The sequence below is a fragment of the Ahaetulla prasina genome, chromosome 5 (genome assembly GCF_028640845.1).
Source record: "Ahaetulla prasina isolate Xishuangbanna chromosome 5, ASM2864084v1, whole genome shotgun sequence".
Lineage (NCBI taxonomy): Eukaryota > Metazoa > Chordata > Lepidosauria > Squamata > Colubridae > Ahaetulla > Ahaetulla prasina.
In genome coordinates, this window is record NC_080543.1 from 121,264,033 (window position 1) to 121,281,390 (window position 17,358).

Sequence of the window (17,358 nt, forward strand, 5' to 3'; positions counted from 1 at the left end):
TTGTTAACTGAACCTTTCTTGCCACGTTTGTTAACTGAACCTTTCTTGCCACGTTTGTTAACTGAACCTTTCTTGCCACGTTTGTTAACTGAACCTTTCTTGCCACGTTTGTTAACTGAACCTTTCTTGCCACGTTTGTTAACTGAACCTTTCTTGCCACGTTTGTTAACTGAACCTTTCTTGCCACGTTTGTTAACAACCTTTCTTGCCACGTTTGTTAACTGAATCACTGCAGTTTTTAAGTTAGCAACCCAGTTGTGAAGTGACTCCGACTTCCCCGTTGATATTGCTTCTCAGAAGGTCACAAAAGGGGATTGTGTGACACTGCAACCGTCATAAAAGTACATACCAGTTGCCAAGCATCTGAAGTTTTTGACCACACGACCATGGGAAGGCTGCAGTACAGTAGGCATGTTAGAGTTTGCAGCAATCCAACCAGCACACAAATAATTCAGCACTATTCATTTATATAAGAAACTTCTTTATATACAATACCCATGCAGCAGAAGCCAGAACCAGAACTCAGAAGACAGAAACACAGAAGCTATGTAATACAGAGGCAATAATGTAAGGACAAACCAACTCTTTTATACGTAACATTCAAGCTAAGCCATGTCCAGGCTCCAAACTGTCTTAAGTCACCAAACATTCCCCATTGGCTGACCTGTTGCCAACAGTCAAGCTAAGCCACGCCCAGGCTCCAAACTGTCTGAGTCACCAAACAGTCCCCGTTGGCTGATCTGTTGCCAACAGTCAAGCTAAGCCACGCCCAGGCTCCAAACTGTCTGAGTCACCAAACAGTCCCCGTTGGCTGACCTGTTGCCAACAGTCAAGCTAAGCCATGTCCAGGCTCCAAACTGTCTTAAGTCACCAAACATTCCCCATTGGCTGACCTGTTGCCAACAGTCAAGCTAAGCCATGTCCAGGCTCCAAACTGTCTGAGTCACCAAACATTCCCCATTGGCTGACCTGTTGCCAACAGTCAAGCTAAGCCATGTCCAGGCTCCAAACTGTCTGAGTCACCAAACATTCCCCATTGGCTGACCTGTTGCCAACATTCAAGCTAAGCCATGTCCAGGCTCCAAACTGTCTTAAGTCACCAAACATTCCCCATTGGCTGACCTGTTGCCAACAGTCAAGCTAAGCCACGCCCAGGCTCCAAACTGTCTGAGTCACCAAACAGTCCCCGTTGGCTGATCTGTTGCCATGTTTATTCCAATTCGTGACCTCTTATACAATGACAAGCCATAAGTGTGAAAAATGATCATAAATCCCCTTTTTTCAGCACCGTTTCAACTTGGCACGTTCACTAAACGAATGATTGCAAGTCAAGGACCCACCTATAAATCAAAGCAAAGTTTGTTTTGAAAAACAGATCAGCCTCTCGGTATGCCAGTGTGATTCTTTGGTCTTCCCTCTCCCTCCTCTTTCCCCAGATTTATTACACTGGCAAATACCAGAGCCTTGGAATCAAGCAAGGTGGACCTTCGGCAGGGAAATGGGTGGAGCTGCCCATCACCAAGTCTCCAAAGATTGTTCAGTTCTCAGTGGGGCACGATGGCTCCCATGCTTTACTTGTGGCCGAAGATGGCAGCGTATTTTTCACAGGCTCGGCTAGTAAAGGGGAAGACGGAGAATCAAGTACGTTGGAGGAGGCGTCCGCGTAGTGGGAATTGGGGTGTGGTTTCTTTGTGTAATTACTATGCAAATGTTGTCTATTTTAAATGAAAATGAAGGTAGCAAAAATGGAGTTCTGGACATATATATAAATTGCTCACATAAGAGCAAAGCCAAAAACTCCAGCCTGAAGATGATGAGTGAGACCTCATCGAAACGTTGCCTAAATACTTTCAACCTTTCACGGGAAAAAACCCGAACATACCAAAACCTGCATGCATATACCCGTGAAAACCTACGAAAACACACACACACACACACACACACACACACACACACACACACACACACACAAAATCTGAATAAAGGATGCTGTCAGATGCCAGTTACTTCTCCTGTGAATGTTTTTTTTCTATCAAACCCCCTCTAATCATAAGAAAATTCTACTTGGTTCAAATGGACATGGAATGGAGTCATGCTAGATTGTGCAGGCATTTGTTTATTTGAATTTTGCACTAGTGATGAATGCAAAAATTACTCATTCTGCAGTGCAGTTACTATAAATATATTATAGGTTCTCCTGCTTGAACGGGGCTGGACTAGAAGACCTCCAAGGTCCCTTCCAGCTTCTATTCTATTCCACCCCGGTGGAAAAGATGAAAAATGCCGGTGAAAAAGGTGTCAGAGATATATCTAGCACTTTGTTTATTTTTTACTTGTTCTGGCCATAGTGTTACTTAATACCTAGAAGCAGTCACAAGTTCAGATCCGCTGCTGTTGGATAAATGTGCTTATTTTCGTGATAAAACGTACCGGCTGTAACATCGTCGCTTTTCTCTTTAAAGCCAAAAGCAGGCGGCAATCTAAACCTTATAAGCCAAAAAAAATCATCAAAATGGAAGGAAAGATTGTAGTGTACACCGCGTGCAATAATGGAAGTAGTTCAGTTGTTTCCAAAGATGGAGAACTCTACATGTTTGGGAAAGATGCTATTTACTCCGATAATACAAGTAAGTTGAAAATTTTTGCTGTCTTAAAGCACATACCAGTAATATGACAGACATGGCAAAAAGAAAACAGTCAACCCGTGTCATTGGCCATTCAAGCACATGTTCAGAAGTTGGGGTTGGAATGTTCTCTGCAGTTACTTTTCATTAGATGCCCTGTAAGTGTTTGTACTGTTGCTTTTTACTTGCTTTGGTAACAAGAATAAATAATTACAGTGGTCGAAGACACTGAGCTTGTCAGTTGGAAAATTGAGAGCCCGTGTTCGAGAACCAAACGTTGCACAATGGGGTGAGCTCCTGTTCCTTGCCTCATCTCCTGCCCACCTAGCAGTTTGAAAACATGCAGTTGTGAGAAGATAAATAGGTACCACTTTGGTGGGAAGGTAACAGCGTTCTGTGTGCCTTGGCATATAGTTATGCTGGCTATATGATCACGGAAATGTCTTTGGACAATGCTGGCTCTTTTGGCTAAGAAATGGAGATAAGCACCTCCCCCTAGAGTTGGACATGACCAGACAGGGAAAATCTCTTATCTTTACTTTCATTCTGCTAAAATAATCCAAAACCAACAGTGGAATTGGGGTGTGGTTTCTTTGTGTAATTACTATGCAAATGTTGTCTATTTTAAATGAAAATGAAGGTAGCAAAATGGAGTTCTGGACATATATATAAATTGCTCACATAAGAGCAAAGCCAAAACTCCAGCCTGAAGATGATGAGTGAGACCTCATCAAACGTTGCCTAAATACTTTCAACCTTTCACGGAAAAACCCGAACATACCAAAACCTGCATGCATATACCCGTGAAAACCTACGAAAACACACACACAAAATCTGAATAAAGGATGCTGTCAGATGCCAGTTACTTCTCCTGTGAATGTTTTTTTTCTATCAAACCCCCTCTAATCATAAGAAAATTCTACTTGGTTCAAATGGACATGGAATGGAGTCATGCTAGATTGTGCAGGCATTTGTTTATTTGAATTTTGCACTAGTGATGAATGCAAAAATTACTCATTCTGCAGTGCAGTTACTATAAATATATTATAGGTTCTCCTGCTTGAACGGGGCTGGACTAGAAGACCTCCAAGGTCCCTTCCAGCTTCTATTCTATTCCACCCCGTGGAAAAGATGAAAATGCCGTGAAAAGGTGTCAGAGATATATCTAGCACTTTGTTTATTTGAATTTTGCACTAGTGATGAATGCAAAAATTACTCATTCTGCAGTGCAGTTACTATAAATATATTATAGGTTCTCCTGCTTGAACGGGGCTGGACTAGAAGACCTCCAAGGTCCCTTCCAGCTTCTATTCTATTCTATTCTATTCTATTCTATTCTATTCTATTCTATTCTATTCTATTCTATTCTATTCTATTCTATTCCACCCCGGTGGAAAAGGTGAAAAATGCCGGTGAAAAAGGTGTCAGAGATATATCTAGCACTTTGTTTATTTTTTACTTGTTCTGGCCATAGTGTTACTTAATACCTAGAAGCAGTCACAAGTTCAGATCCGCTGCTGTTGGATAAATGTGCTTATTTTCGTGATAAAACGTACCGGCTGTAACATCGTCGCTTTTCTCTTTAAAGCCAAAAGCAGGCGGCAATCTAAACCTTATAAGCCAAAAAAAATCATCAAAATGGAAGGAAAGATTGTAGTGTACACCGCGTGCAATAATGGAAGTAGTTCAGTTGTTTCCAAAGATGGAGAACTCTACATGTTTGGGAAAGATGCTATTTACTCCGATAATACAAGTAAGTTGAAAATTTTTGCTGTCTTAAAGCACATACCAGTAATATGACAGACATGGCAAAAAGAAAACAGTCAACTGTGTCATTGGCCATTCAAGCACATGTTCAGAAGTTGGGGTTGGAATGTTCTCTGCAGTTACTTTTCATTAGATGCCCTGTAAGTGTTTGTAATGTTGCTTTTTACTTGCTTTGGTAACAAGAATAAATAATTCAGCACTATTCATTTATATAAGAAACTTCTTTATATACAATACCCATGCAGCAGAAGCCAGAACCAGAACTCAGAAGACAGAAACACAGAAGCTATGTAATACAGAGGCAATAATGTAAGGACAAACCAACTCTTTTATACATAACATTCAAGCTAAGCCATGTCCAGGCTCCAAACTGTCTGAGTCACCAAACAGTCCCCGTTGGCTGATCTGTTGCCATGTTTATTCCAATTCGTGACCTCTTATACAATGACAAGCCATAAGTGTGAAAAATGATCATAAATCCCCTTTTTTCAGCACCGTTTCAACTTGGCACGTTCACTAAACGAATGATTGCAAATCAAGGGCCCACCTATAAATCAAAGCAAAGTTTGTTTTGAAAAACAGATCAGCCTCTCGGTATGCCAGTGTGATTCTTTGGTCTTCCCTCTCCCTCCTCTTTCCCCAGATTTATTACACTGGCAAATACCAGAGCCTTGGAATCAAGCAAGGTGGACCTTCGGCAGGGAAATGGGTGGAGCTGCCCATCACCAAGTCTCCAAAGATTGTTCAGTTCTCAGTGGGGCACGATGGCTCCCATGCTTTACTTGTGGCCGAAGATGGCAGCGTATTTTTCACAGGCTCGGCTAGTAAAGGGGAAGACGGAGAATCAAGTACGTTGGAGGAGGCGTCCGCGTAGTGGGAATTGGGGTGTGGTTTCTTTGTGTAATTACTATGCAAATGTTGTCTATTTTAAATGAAAATGAAGGTAGCAAAAATGGAGTTCTGGACATATATATAAATTGCTCACATAAGAGCAAAGCCAAAAACTCCAGCCTGAAGATGATGAGTGAGACCTCATCGAAACGTTGCCTAAATACTTTCAACCTTTCACGGGAAAAAACCCGAACATACCAAAACCTGCATGCATATACCCGTGAAAACCTACGAAAACACACACACAAAATCTGAATAAAGGATGCTGTCAGATGCCAGTTACTTCTCCTGTGAATGTTTTTTTTCTATCAAACCCCCTCTAATCATAAGAAAATTCTACTTGGTTCAAATGGACATGGAATGGAGTCATGCTAGATTGTGCAGGCATTTGTTTATTTTTACTTGTTCTGGCCATAGTGTTACTTAATACCTAGAAGCAGTCACAAGTTCAGATCCGCTGCTGTTGGATAAATGTGCTTATTTTCGTGATAAACGCATCGCTGTAACATCGTCGCTTTTCTCTTTAAAGCCAAAACTCCAGCCTGAAGATGATGAGTGAGACCTCATCAAACGTTGCCTAAATACTTTCAACCTTTCACGGAAAAACCCGAACATACCAAAACCTGCATGCATATACCCGTGAAAACCTACGAAAACACACACATAAAATGTTGCAAAATGGGCTGTCCTCTCAAGGTAGCTTTTAATACTAACACTTGTCAACTTTCTAATCTGGGATGTCAGTAACTTTACTCAGCTAGGTACTGTATATGTGGGCTCTGTAGAATAGAATAGAATAGAATAGAATAGAATAGAATAGAATAGAATAGAATAGAATAGAATAGAATAGAATAGAATAGAATAGAATAGAATAACAACAACAACAGGGTTGGAACAACAACAACAACAGGGTTGGAAGGTACCTTGGAGGTCTTCTAGTCCAACCCCCTGCCCAGGCAGGAAACCCTACACCATTTCAGACAAATGGTTATCCAACATTTTCTTAAAAATTTCCAGTGTTGGAGCATTTGCAACTTCTGCAGGCAAGTTGTTCCACTGATTAATTGTTCTAACTGTCAGGAAATTTCTCCTTAATTCTAAGTTGCATCTCTCCTTGATTAGTTTCCACCCATTGCTTCTTGTTCTACCCTCAGGTGCTTTGGAGAATTGTTTGACTCCCTCTTCTTTGTGGCAACCCTGAGAATAGACTAGACTAGACTAGACTAGACTAGTTGGAAGGGACCTTGGAGGTCTTGTAGTCTAACCCCCTGCTTAGGCAGGAAACCCTATACCACTTCAGACAAATGGTTATCCAACATCTTGTTAAAAACTTCCAGTGTTGGAGCGTTCGCAACTTCTGGAGGCAAGTTGTTCCACTGATTAATTGTTCTAACTGTTAGGAAATTTCTCCTTAGTTCTAAGTTGCTTCTCTCCTTTCCATCCATTGCTTCTTGTCCTACCCTCAGGTGCTTTGGAGAATAGCTTGACTCCTCCTTCTTTGTGGAAGCCCCTGAGATATTGGAACTCCTACTTTCATGTCTCCCCTAGTCCTTCTTTTCATTAAACTAGACATACCCAGTTCCTATAACCGTTCTTTATGCGTTTTAGCCTCCAGTCCTCTAATCATCTTTGTTTCTCTTCTCTCCACATCTTTTTTTACATTTTGGCGACCAAAACTGAACGCAGTATTCCAAGTGTGGCCTTACCAAGGCATTATAAAGTGGTATTAACACTTCACATGATCTTGATTCTATCCCTCTGTTCACGCAGCCTAGAACTGTAGAATTAGGAAAATATGTTTGACTCTTCCAATGTATATTCATTTTATAGGTTTAATAACTGACTTGAAAGGCCACTTCGCCACACAAGTCGCCATGGGCAAAGCTCACACCTGTGTGCTAATGAAGAACGGAGAGGTGTGGACCTTTGGGGTGAATAACAAAGGCCAGTGTGGGCGAGACACTGGTGCCATGAGCCATGGAGGAAAAGGTCAGTGCTGCCTCCATTTCTCCTGTTCTCCGCCTTGTGACGTTAATGGTAAAGAAGGATTGTGTCCCAAATTGTTTTAATGATTTTGCTTGTTAACAGACCTCTAGTTAATGAATATATTTCCTTTTCTGTAGTGTACTTGCAGATGTTAACGCAGTTGAGAATATAATGCAGAGCCCTTTCTGGAGATGCGTGCCAAATTTTTGGCTTGCTGGGATAGGATAGGGGAGGGGAGGAGAGGGGAGGGGAGGAAGAGATGGAGAAGGAGAAGGAGAGGATTAGGAATAATGGAAATAATAGAAAGAGCATAGTGATTAGACACACAAGGAATTTGTCTCCTGTGCAGAAGTTCTTAATGTAATGTGATGTGCAAATCACACTCCATCAGCCTGCTAAATCCAGAATGAGTCCTTTTATGACCTCAGTTTTATGTACCAATTAGATATACTGTTATTTGTTGCAATTTGGGTTTAAGATCAAATCAAGATTTAATACAGTGAATTGTTGGAAAGAGCCATATTTCCTACATTTTTATGTGAAAGGAGATTATTTTGGTTGAACATGAAATTTCAGATGTTGGGGTTTTGGGACCCAGGGAGACGATTGCTCCCTTTAGATCTTTTCCAGTGAGCATAGATGATTTTCTGCATCCGCTAAAATGGAATGCACTGCTTTTGCATGACAGTCTGGATGGATGGATGGATGGAATCTAGTTGTGCCTCTCTTCTCTTGAGGAGGTTTTGGCGTTGAGAACATGGCCACAGCCATGGATGAAGACTTGGAAGAGGAGCTGGACGAGAAAGAGGAGAAATCCATGATGTGCCTGCCAGGGATGCACAAATGGAAATTGGAGCAGTGTATGGTGTGCACCGTGTGTGGGGACTGCACGGGTTACGGAGCCAGTTGTGTCAGCAGCGGCCGACCTGACCGGGTGCCAGGAGGGTGAGTAGAGGCAGAGGCGATTGTGACCACAGGGCACCTTCTCTTTGTGGTACCCATCAATCCCTTGAACAAATATTTTTTGGAGAGGTATCTGCCAAATAATTTCAGATGTTTTTATATGTCTATAGAGATTCTCAATCATCCAGGTCGTGGTTGTTCTAAAGGTGCTTTTCCAAAAACCTTTTCCAGTTGGGCTTTCTTGGGGTTTTTTTTTCCTTTGAAAAAAGTGTTTCATTCAGTTCTGAAGAAACTTCTAATCCAGAACTGAAGAAGCTTCTTGGTTGAGAAGTGACACATTTTTAAGGGGGGGGGGACCCACAAGAAAATCCAGTTGCCTTTTGGAAAAGCACCTTTGGAAGATGTTATACTTTCACTATAAGCTGCTTGTGCAGACCCTGTCTTTTCTTAGCCATAGTTTGGTGGCTTGTGAACAAGCCTCATCTCACACCTTCTGAAGAAGAAGGACCTAGCAGACAATTTAGAAGTTCTTACATACATTTCATTGGCCATTTGCTAAAGCAAAGCAAAATACTAAAATTGGAATGAAAATATGTTGTGTCTGTTCTTGGAATGAGCTGTTGTGGTCTGTTGGCCTCTGGCCCCTCCAACAGCCGAATTAGAGGAGGGGGAGGTGTGGGAGTCAGGGTCAGCATCAAGACAACCTGAGAGCTCCAAGGGGGAAGAGGGAATGGAGCTGTAAGAGAGAGAGAGACAGAGCTTGGGCTGTCTGTCAGCCCCCAGGTCTGGAGGTAGCTGATGAGGAAGAGGAGGAACAGCTGGGTCCAGTGCCTGATGCGCGGATGTACAGAAGGCAGAGGAGAGGAGAGCAGTGGAAATCTGTGGGCCGGTCCTTGGGACGGAAGAGCCACTGCTGCTCACGAAGCCCCACCCTAGCTCTGGGGATAAAAGGCAGGAGGCATAGATGAATAGATGTGGCAGACAGCTATTCATCTTCCTACCAGACAGACTTGTTAGCCTGCGTTCAGAGAGAAAATTTTTTGCTGGGGCTGCTGGCGCTCCTAATAAAGGAATCATTGATTTAAATATAGAAGGTTTGTCGTGTTTTGGGAGCTGGGTCAGAACATGAGCCTATCTTGTGGCTGAAGAATATTTTTTAAGTAACCTTTGATATTTCTCCTATGTTACTTTATAACAATTCATATTCTTGGTTATAAATGGCTCATTTCGTGGTTTTCCTTATCTACAACAGATGGAAGTTTACATGATGAACTGTCATGCATAGATGGATTAGTCAAAATTAATGATCTTTCCCAGAGACAGGGCATGCGCCCAAAAGCTTTATGGACCCTACTTCAATTAAGTAGGGATGGATATTTTTAGAATAGGATATAATTAATTCAGACAACCATTAATGTTCTAAGTTGCAGAGTTATAAGCTCTTCCCAGAACCTGAGTAAGAAATCCATACTTGGATTCAAACACAGCATCGATGTTCAGTGGTTTTGGAGCCCGTTCAGGGAAAAACAACAACTCAGAGCTAATAGATTAATTGAATGTCCAGTGAAATGAAATAGAACTTCAAGGTGATTAACTCCGATGGGCTTTCCAAAATTAAGCTGTCAGGGGAAAGGGGCACCATTCTGCCATGTGCTCGGCCTGTCCAGGAGGAAGTTTAACTGACCTTGGGTGCAGAAGATGGCACAGGAACATTACCAGAGAGAGTTGGGACTCTACAGAACATCGGCCTTCTCTGAAGCCAACGGGGAAGCCTGGCAGAATTATGCTAGTGACGCATTGCTTTGGCCTTCAGGGGTTGGTTACATAATAAAGTCCCATTTCAGATCTCCAAGTGGTTCTTGTTTCCTAAGTTTGCTAGCCTCGCAGGGCTTCAGCATCTTTGAAGAAGCAATATTGTGAGGTTTGGGGGGTTTTTTTGGTTGTTGTTCTTTTGGGAGAGGCGTGGTGGCTCAGTGGCTTAAAAGACACTGGAGAAAGTCTGCACTCCAGCAGTTTGAGTCCTAGCTTCTCTTGACGGAGTGAGCTCCCATCACTTGCCCCAGCTCCTGCCAATCTAGCTTTTCAAAAGCATGTCAATGTGAGTAGATAAATAGGTACCCCTTTGGTGGGAAGGTAATGGCGCTCTGTGTTTCACTGCACACCCTTTCCGCCGTGGTATGTTGTCATGCTGACCACATGATGACAGAAACATTTTGGACAATACTTTCTCAATGACCTAGAAGCAGAGAGGAGCATACCCTTTAAATCAGTTATGACTAGTGGAGTAAAACGCACAGGGACTCCTTTACCTGCTTCACCTTTGTTCTTCTGGACCGGGCAATTCATAGATGTGACAAATTGTGCAGTTGGGGGCAAAGAGTTCTTCGAATGGATGCCTGATGGAACTCAGATACATTATGGCTATAATGGGATTTTCTCCGATCCCCTAAGCCACTGTTTTCTGCTTCCCTTTGAGCTCAGATGGTGCCTGATGGAGGGCATCACCATCTCTGCCTCATCTCACGAGCCATAGTAGAAACGAGGCCTTTTGCTCCTACAGGATCTGTGGCTGTGGCTCGGGGGAGTCCGGTTGTGCTGTGTGTGGCTGTTGCAAAGCCTGCGCCAGAGAGCTGGACGGGCAGGAAGCCCGGCAACGGGGAATCCTCGACGCGGTCAAAGAGATGATCCCGCTGGACCTCTTGCTGGGTAAGCAAGCCCAACAGGGAACTACAAAACTATCCAAGCGGCGAAAAACTTTTGGTTGTTCAAAAAAGATTTTCCTGGGAAAAATGAAATCTTGCCTTCCTTACTGATGACTGACTTCATCAGTCAAGAATTTTTGTGTCATCCTCCCCCCTTAAGTAAAGTATAAAAATACAGCGCTCCAAAATTGTCTCTCCTAAAAGATTCTTAACATCTTCCACTGGTACCTTACTAAGAGTAAAAAGTAAGATTACCAACCAAGATGGGGCCATCCCAATTTGACTGCAAAATGGCCAATGCAATTTCCCTCAGTGGTTGAGGGGAAAGAGAAAAGCGGATGGATGGATCCCTTCTACAGCGTTTTGTTCTTAAATGCCCCAAATATACTTTTCTTCAAGTCATCATTTCACATTTTCACTATAAAGCAGCATGATACCTAACTGGGGAAAGGGAAAGCACCCCAGCACCTTCAGATCTAAGTCGTAGCTCACCCCTTTATCTGAACAGGCCCTGCCTCCATCTTTTAGTTAAGCTTGAGCAATTTACCATCTTTATTGTGTGTAGGTTTTGTAATAGTTTTATCTTTTTAATACCGTAAACCGCCCAGAGTTACCTTGTAAGATGGGCGGTCAGAAAATGAAATGAAATGGTTAGGTAAGGTAAAATATTTTTAAAAATTAAAATAATATAAAATAATATAAAATGTAAAATAAAGGAAAAAAAATAAAAAAATGAATAATAAAATCAATAAAATAAAATAAAAAAATAAAATAATAAAATAATTTATGAGAGAGATATATAGAATTAGAATTTTTGTAAATATGCTTGTTATGATAGAGATAGAGATACCGATATAGAAAAGCAGTTATTAGTGGAAAAATTTTGTTACATTGTTGTTGTTGTTTTCTTTCTGTGTTGTACTTTTGTGCTGTGTTTTAAATGTTGAAACATTTATTAAATAAATACCATTTAAAAATAAAGAAACAAGCAAAACAAAATAAAACAATAAAATAAAATATTAAATTGAGGGGCACCTATGTGAGCAGGGGAGGGTGCTCCCATATACAGTTCTCAAAAGTTTTCCTATCTGATCCAGATCCATCTGTCAAAAAGCCCTTATTTAAACGTCCCCATGGTGATTGGGCCATAGGTCCCAGCGGTCTTTACCCAAAGAAAAATCCCTTTTACCTAATTTAGCCAAGTCTGGGGAACACAGGTGTAGTGTACATTGACGGGTTTCCCTTTTTGTGACGCAGCTGTCCCTGTGCCCGGCGTTAACCTTGAAGAACATCTCCAGCTGAGACAGGAAGAGAAAAGGCAGCGTGTGAACCGGAGGCACAGACTGGAGGAAGGGAGAGGTTAGACATTGGGGTTCCTTTCCTTTCGCTCCCCTACCCCACCCCAATTTTGTGTTATTAGGTTTTATGTGTGTCCTTTAGGGAACTTAATGGAAAAGAACAGAAAAAAAAAATACGTTGATCAAATTTGCCCCAAAGATGATAATGGAATATTGATCCATTGAATTGTTGTTTCAATCATGTTCGGGTTTTAATCCACCCAGGCAACTTTTGAGGTAAAATTGTGATTTTTTTTTTTTTAAAAAATCTTATTCTTTATCTTCATTTTTTTCTTGTTTTGAAATACCCTTTTTAAGAAAAATAGCAATGAATCAAAATATGAATGGCAAAAATAACACGGTCTGAAAAATAAATGGTGGTGATTTTCCACAATTATTTGTAGTGATCCTCAGTCCGCTTTGTAGCAAACTTTAAAGTTTATTCTTGTCATTCAGATATTCAAATAAATTTTTGAAGAAATGTCTTTACTGTTTTGTTGAAACAATACAGTAAATACTGTAAATACTGCTAAAAACTTTAAGCGTTGTTTACTTGAAGAGAAACCAGGACTTCTCTGATTTGTTATTAGTATTTGCATATTATATATGTATACCTAATCAATATGTTAAGGGACGTGGTGGCTCAGTGGCTAAGATGCTGAGCTTGTCAATCAAAAGGTCGGCAGTTCAGCGGTTTGAATCCCTAGTGCTGCATAACGGGGTGAGCTCCCGTTACTTGTCCCAGCTTCTGCCAACCTAGCAGTTCGAAAACACATAAAAATGCAAGTAGAAAAATAGGGACCACCTTTGGTGGGAAGGTAAATGCATTCCGTGCGCCTTTGGCGTTGAGTCATGCTGGCCACATGACCACAGAGATGTCTTCGGACAGCACTGGCACTTTGGCTTTGAAACGGAGATGAGCACTGCCCCCTAGAGTCAGGAACGACTAGCACATATGTGTGAGGAAAACCTTTAACTTTCCCTTTAAACAATGTGTAAATAACCTATGACTATATAACAGTTTCACATTGTTAATGTCTTTGAACAGATGATGGAAATATAGCTTGTTAACATATAGAATTCATATTCATCTTCTGATTTGTCATTGTAACCTAATAAATCTGAGATGCAGTTATTTTTCATGTTTAACAATGACGACATCCAAGTACTCCGTTGCCTGTTTCTTCTAGTTAGGATATTAGGATTTGCCTCTTCTTAACCATGTGATTTGATGCTACAGAGTGTGAAGCTCATTGAGAGACAAGAATGGGAGAGTCTCATGTCTTACATTTGTAGATGGAAGCGGAGATAGGAGTGAGAAAGATGCCAGCAAAATCACCACCTACCCTCCAGGGACTGTCCACTTCGACTGCGATCTTCGAGCCATACAAGTTAGCTGTGGATTTCATCACTCAGGTACAGCCTTTCTATCAGATCGATCTAGGAATTTATTTTTTTTCCTGTACTCTGTCAGAGAAGAATTTGAAACCTGGTGGGGATTGCACAAGTATGCAAGTCTTTGTGTCTATATGTGTGAAAAAAGGGGGGCTTGCATGTGCGCCTAGAGTCGTGGGTAGCCCCAGAGTCCAAATGGCCACAACCTGGGTATCAACTCCCCTGGGAGGCAAATTTTATCCACTTGAGTATATTTATCGTATTTTTCGGAGTATAAGGCGCACCTATCTTTTTTGGTGAGGAAAACAAGAAAAAGAAATCTGCCTCCCAGCAATTTTGCCTCATTGCAGCAAACAGCAAACAGCCTGCTTTCCTTTCATTTTTGTTTTCAGCATAGCTTGATTAGCACAAGAAAAAAAAAATCTGTTCCCAGCAATTTACCTCCTTGCAGCAAGCAGCAGAGGCCTGCTTAGCAATAGGCAATGGCAATCCCTGCAGCCTGAAACAGCTGAGAGGCCGATCCAACGGACAAACAACTTGTGCTAATTAGGCTGTGCTGAAGCTGAAATGGACTGTTTCTTCTTGCTGCTTGCTGCAAGGAGGTAAATTGCTGGGAGACAGAGGCCAAAGGGTGAGGGCCAGTGAGTGGGAGGGGCTACATTCAGTGTATAAGACGCACCCAAATTTCCACCCCCTTTTAGGTGGGAAAAAGCTATGTCTCATTACCCCCAAAAATATGGTATATATTGGACTCAGACCACTCTTTGCAGTGATGAATTCATGATGTGAAGCTTGGTTAATGAGGATATTCATCGATTTCTCATTTTATTCCCTAGTTGTTCTAATGGAGAACGGAGATGTTTACACATTTGGATATGGGCAGCATGGGCAGCTTGGGCATGGAGATGTGAATTCTAGGTATGTCAGCCTTGCAATACAAATATGAAAATTTTAATTGGGGGGAAATTGCATTGGTTTATTTTATTTGCAGAATAAGGCCTTTAAGTGTTACCTTGTTGTTCTGTTCTGAATTGTCATTCAAACTCCCTTTTTATGATCCTGTAACCTCCTAATTTGGGATGGAGTCGGGAAGACTAAATGGAGCTGAGCATTTACTGGCCAGATGCCCTTCCTGATGCCCACAGGGAGTTCATAGCAGATATTTTCTCCGATAGAGAAACATCTGCCATTGCCTGGGTTTGAACTCTCAACCTCCCAAGTGGGAGGCGAGTGTCTTCACCTGTAAGCCACCGTGCCACTCTGTTTCTGGATTATCATTACCCCTTATTAATTTGTTAGGACAGCACGGCTAGTATCTGATGGTCTGGTCATGATCTTTACATTATCATCTTCATCACTGTTATTACCACAGATATTTTAACTTTTATACAAGTCGGCAATTTACAGCCACAACTGGGACTGAATTTCAGTTGCTAAGTGATGTCAGTAAGCGAGTCATTACGTTGATCAGATCATCCATTTCCCATTTCGAAACCTGTTATTCCTAGTCATTCTCAATCCCAACTCTTCAAGATCTGGTCCCACTTACCATTTCGGAAGTCAACCCAGATCCACCAGGAGTAAACACCTGCTTATTTGAGCAGATCAAGGAAAAACATTTAAACTGTTCAAATATTGATTGTGGTCTATTTACTGTTTGCATAGTTTAAGTGCTTTCCTTGTCCTGCTCCCCAAATCCAAGAGGTAGTTAGTTATTCTAATTGTGTCATTTCAGATTTGACTAGTTTCCTCGGTACACAAGAATGGATGAATTTACAGTTGCTTTTTTTTTTTTTAATTTAGGGGGTGTCCCACTCTAGTGCAAGCATTACCAGGACCCAGCACACAGGTCAGCGCAGGCAGCAACCACACAGCTGTTTTGTTGATGGACGGACAAGTCTTTACCTTTGGAAGTTTCTCTGTAAGCACTTTTCCTTAAAATGACTTTCCTTGTCCAAACCAGTCACTTAATGCAGAATGTTTCTCTATCTTTTGAGAAACTTGTTGACAATGGAGGTGGGACAATGTTAAATTTAAGGTTGTTATCAATGTTTAAAACTGGAGGGATTCAAGACATAATTTTTCAATTAGAAATGAGCCCCCCCCCCCCCATTATCAGCCAAATTCAGATTCATTGGGTCTAGTCCTTAACAATCCCCAACCAATTCATATAAACACGAATTGTGTTGTGGCCCGGCAGCCGCCAGCAGAGCTAGTGGTGGACTTGGACGATGAGGAGGTTGGGGAGGAACTTGGGCCAGTTCTGGAGTCTGGGGAAGGCTCTGATGGATGCTCTGCATTGGACGCAGAGATAGAGAACGAGGGCCATCAGACATTTCCCAGCCACCTGAGAGGCAGCTGCCTTTGGAGACAGATATGAGTGAGGAGGAAGAACAGCTGGGGCCTGTTCCAGATGCACGTATGCACAGAGCAGAGGTGAACAACAGAGGACAAGGAGTCGACTCAGGAAGCAAAGGACAAGTGGATGCTGAATGGCCCCTCCCTGGCTGGAGAATAAATAGAAGGAAAGGGGAGCGGTTGTCATAGGTGACAACTGTTCGTATTTCTGAAGATTTGGCTCATTGAGTTTAATGCCACAAAGAGTGCTTGCCAGAACTTGCAGCCTTTTGGCTGGGAGCTCACGGCCTTGCAATTATCTCAAGGAACTGATAAGGTCTGTTACTGCAGTTAATTCCTTGAAGGATTCTTGCCTGGACTTTTTGGTGGGTGAATGCCATTAATTCACAAGAGGTAAATAAAGAGGGGGGGTTTCCTGAAAAGGAGTCTGTGTCTTGCTTCTGCTAAGGCTGGGTCGGAACAAATTACAATTGAATACTAATTAATACTATAGGCTCGCAGGTTATTTGTCACAGGAGGTTCATTGATATTCAGACTGCAGAAGCACACAAGGTTAATGGAGGTTTTTCATGAAATATTTGCAAGGGCCACAGATGACAAAGGTGGAATTTGCATTCACCATTTGAGCGCCTTATAATGCTTAATTTTCTACTCGTTTTTTTTTTCCCCTTTCCAATTTGCCCTTTCAGAAAGGGCAGCTTGGCAGACCCATCCTGGACATTCCTTACTGGAACGCAAAGCCAGCAGCTGTGCCTAACGTGGGCTCCAAGTATGGACGCAAGGCAACCTGGGTTGGAGCCAGCGGGGATCAGACTTTCCTTCGGATCGATGAAGCTCTTATCAACTCTCACGTGCTTGCAACATCGGAGATTTTTGCCAGCCGGCATATCATAGGCAAGAGGCTTGTTGGCTGCAGTAGCTCAGGGAAACCATTCCTTTCTAGCTGATGCGTTGACTCCCTCCAAGCCAAGAGAAGGGATTTCTTCTCTTCAATTGGGAAGCCCTGGTTGGGGGTGGGAGGGAGGAATGGATGGGAAGGAAGGACGGAGCAGGGTTGCCTTGCAAAGCTGCAGCAGCAGTTATAAGCGAGCTGGGAGTGGGACATGCAGATGGACCTGGCAGAGGGACCAATGAAAGGAGGGAATCTTTCTTTTGCCACCCTCTCTTCAGGGTTATGGGGCACAGTCTTGTTGCCCTTGCCCACATTGCCTGTGTGGGAGAGTCTATAGCTATGGCTCCTCATGCAGATGGATGTTTCTGCAAAATGGGAGTTTTGATAGATGGAGATCCTCCATCACAAACATTTGACTATCTGTGGGGAGGGGAGGGGAGAGGAGAGGAAAGGGAGGAGAGACAGGGGAGGGGAAAGGAGAAGGGAAAGAGGAGAAAGGAGAG

At 42.3% G+C, this 17,358-nt stretch overlaps 1 protein-coding gene across 9 annotated transcripts in view; it reads left to right on the forward strand.

Moving 5' to 3' along the window:
- The window catches only part of MYCBP2 (MYC binding protein 2), a 161,574-nt gene that overhangs the window by 36,192 nt on the left and 108,024 nt on the right, over nt 1–17,358 (forward strand). For 5 of the 9 annotated variants that reach the window (XM_058186454.1, XM_058186456.1, XM_058186457.1 and 2 more), the window contains exons 1-9: nt 4,200–4,377; nt 7,113–7,271; nt 8,006–8,213; nt 10,732–10,877; nt 12,131–12,232; nt 13,507–13,626; nt 14,442–14,523; nt 15,409–15,526; nt 16,653–16,857. In XM_058186454.1, the coding sequence (XP_058042437.1) occupies nt 4,263–4,377; nt 7,113–7,271; nt 8,006–8,213; nt 10,732–10,877; nt 12,131–12,232; nt 13,507–13,626; nt 14,442–14,523; nt 15,409–15,526; nt 16,653–16,857 (1,255 nt within the window). In that variant the 5' untranslated portion in view covers nt 4,200–4,262. Of the gene's footprint in view, nt 1–1,436; nt 1,642–2,462; nt 2,628–4,199; nt 4,378–7,112; nt 7,272–8,005; nt 8,214–10,731; nt 10,878–12,130; nt 12,233–13,506; nt 13,627–14,441; nt 14,524–15,408; nt 15,527–16,652; nt 16,858–17,358 lie in introns of those variants that run through there. The other 4 variants (XM_058186459.1, XM_058186460.1, XM_058186463.1 and 1 more) reach the window with 3 other exon arrangements.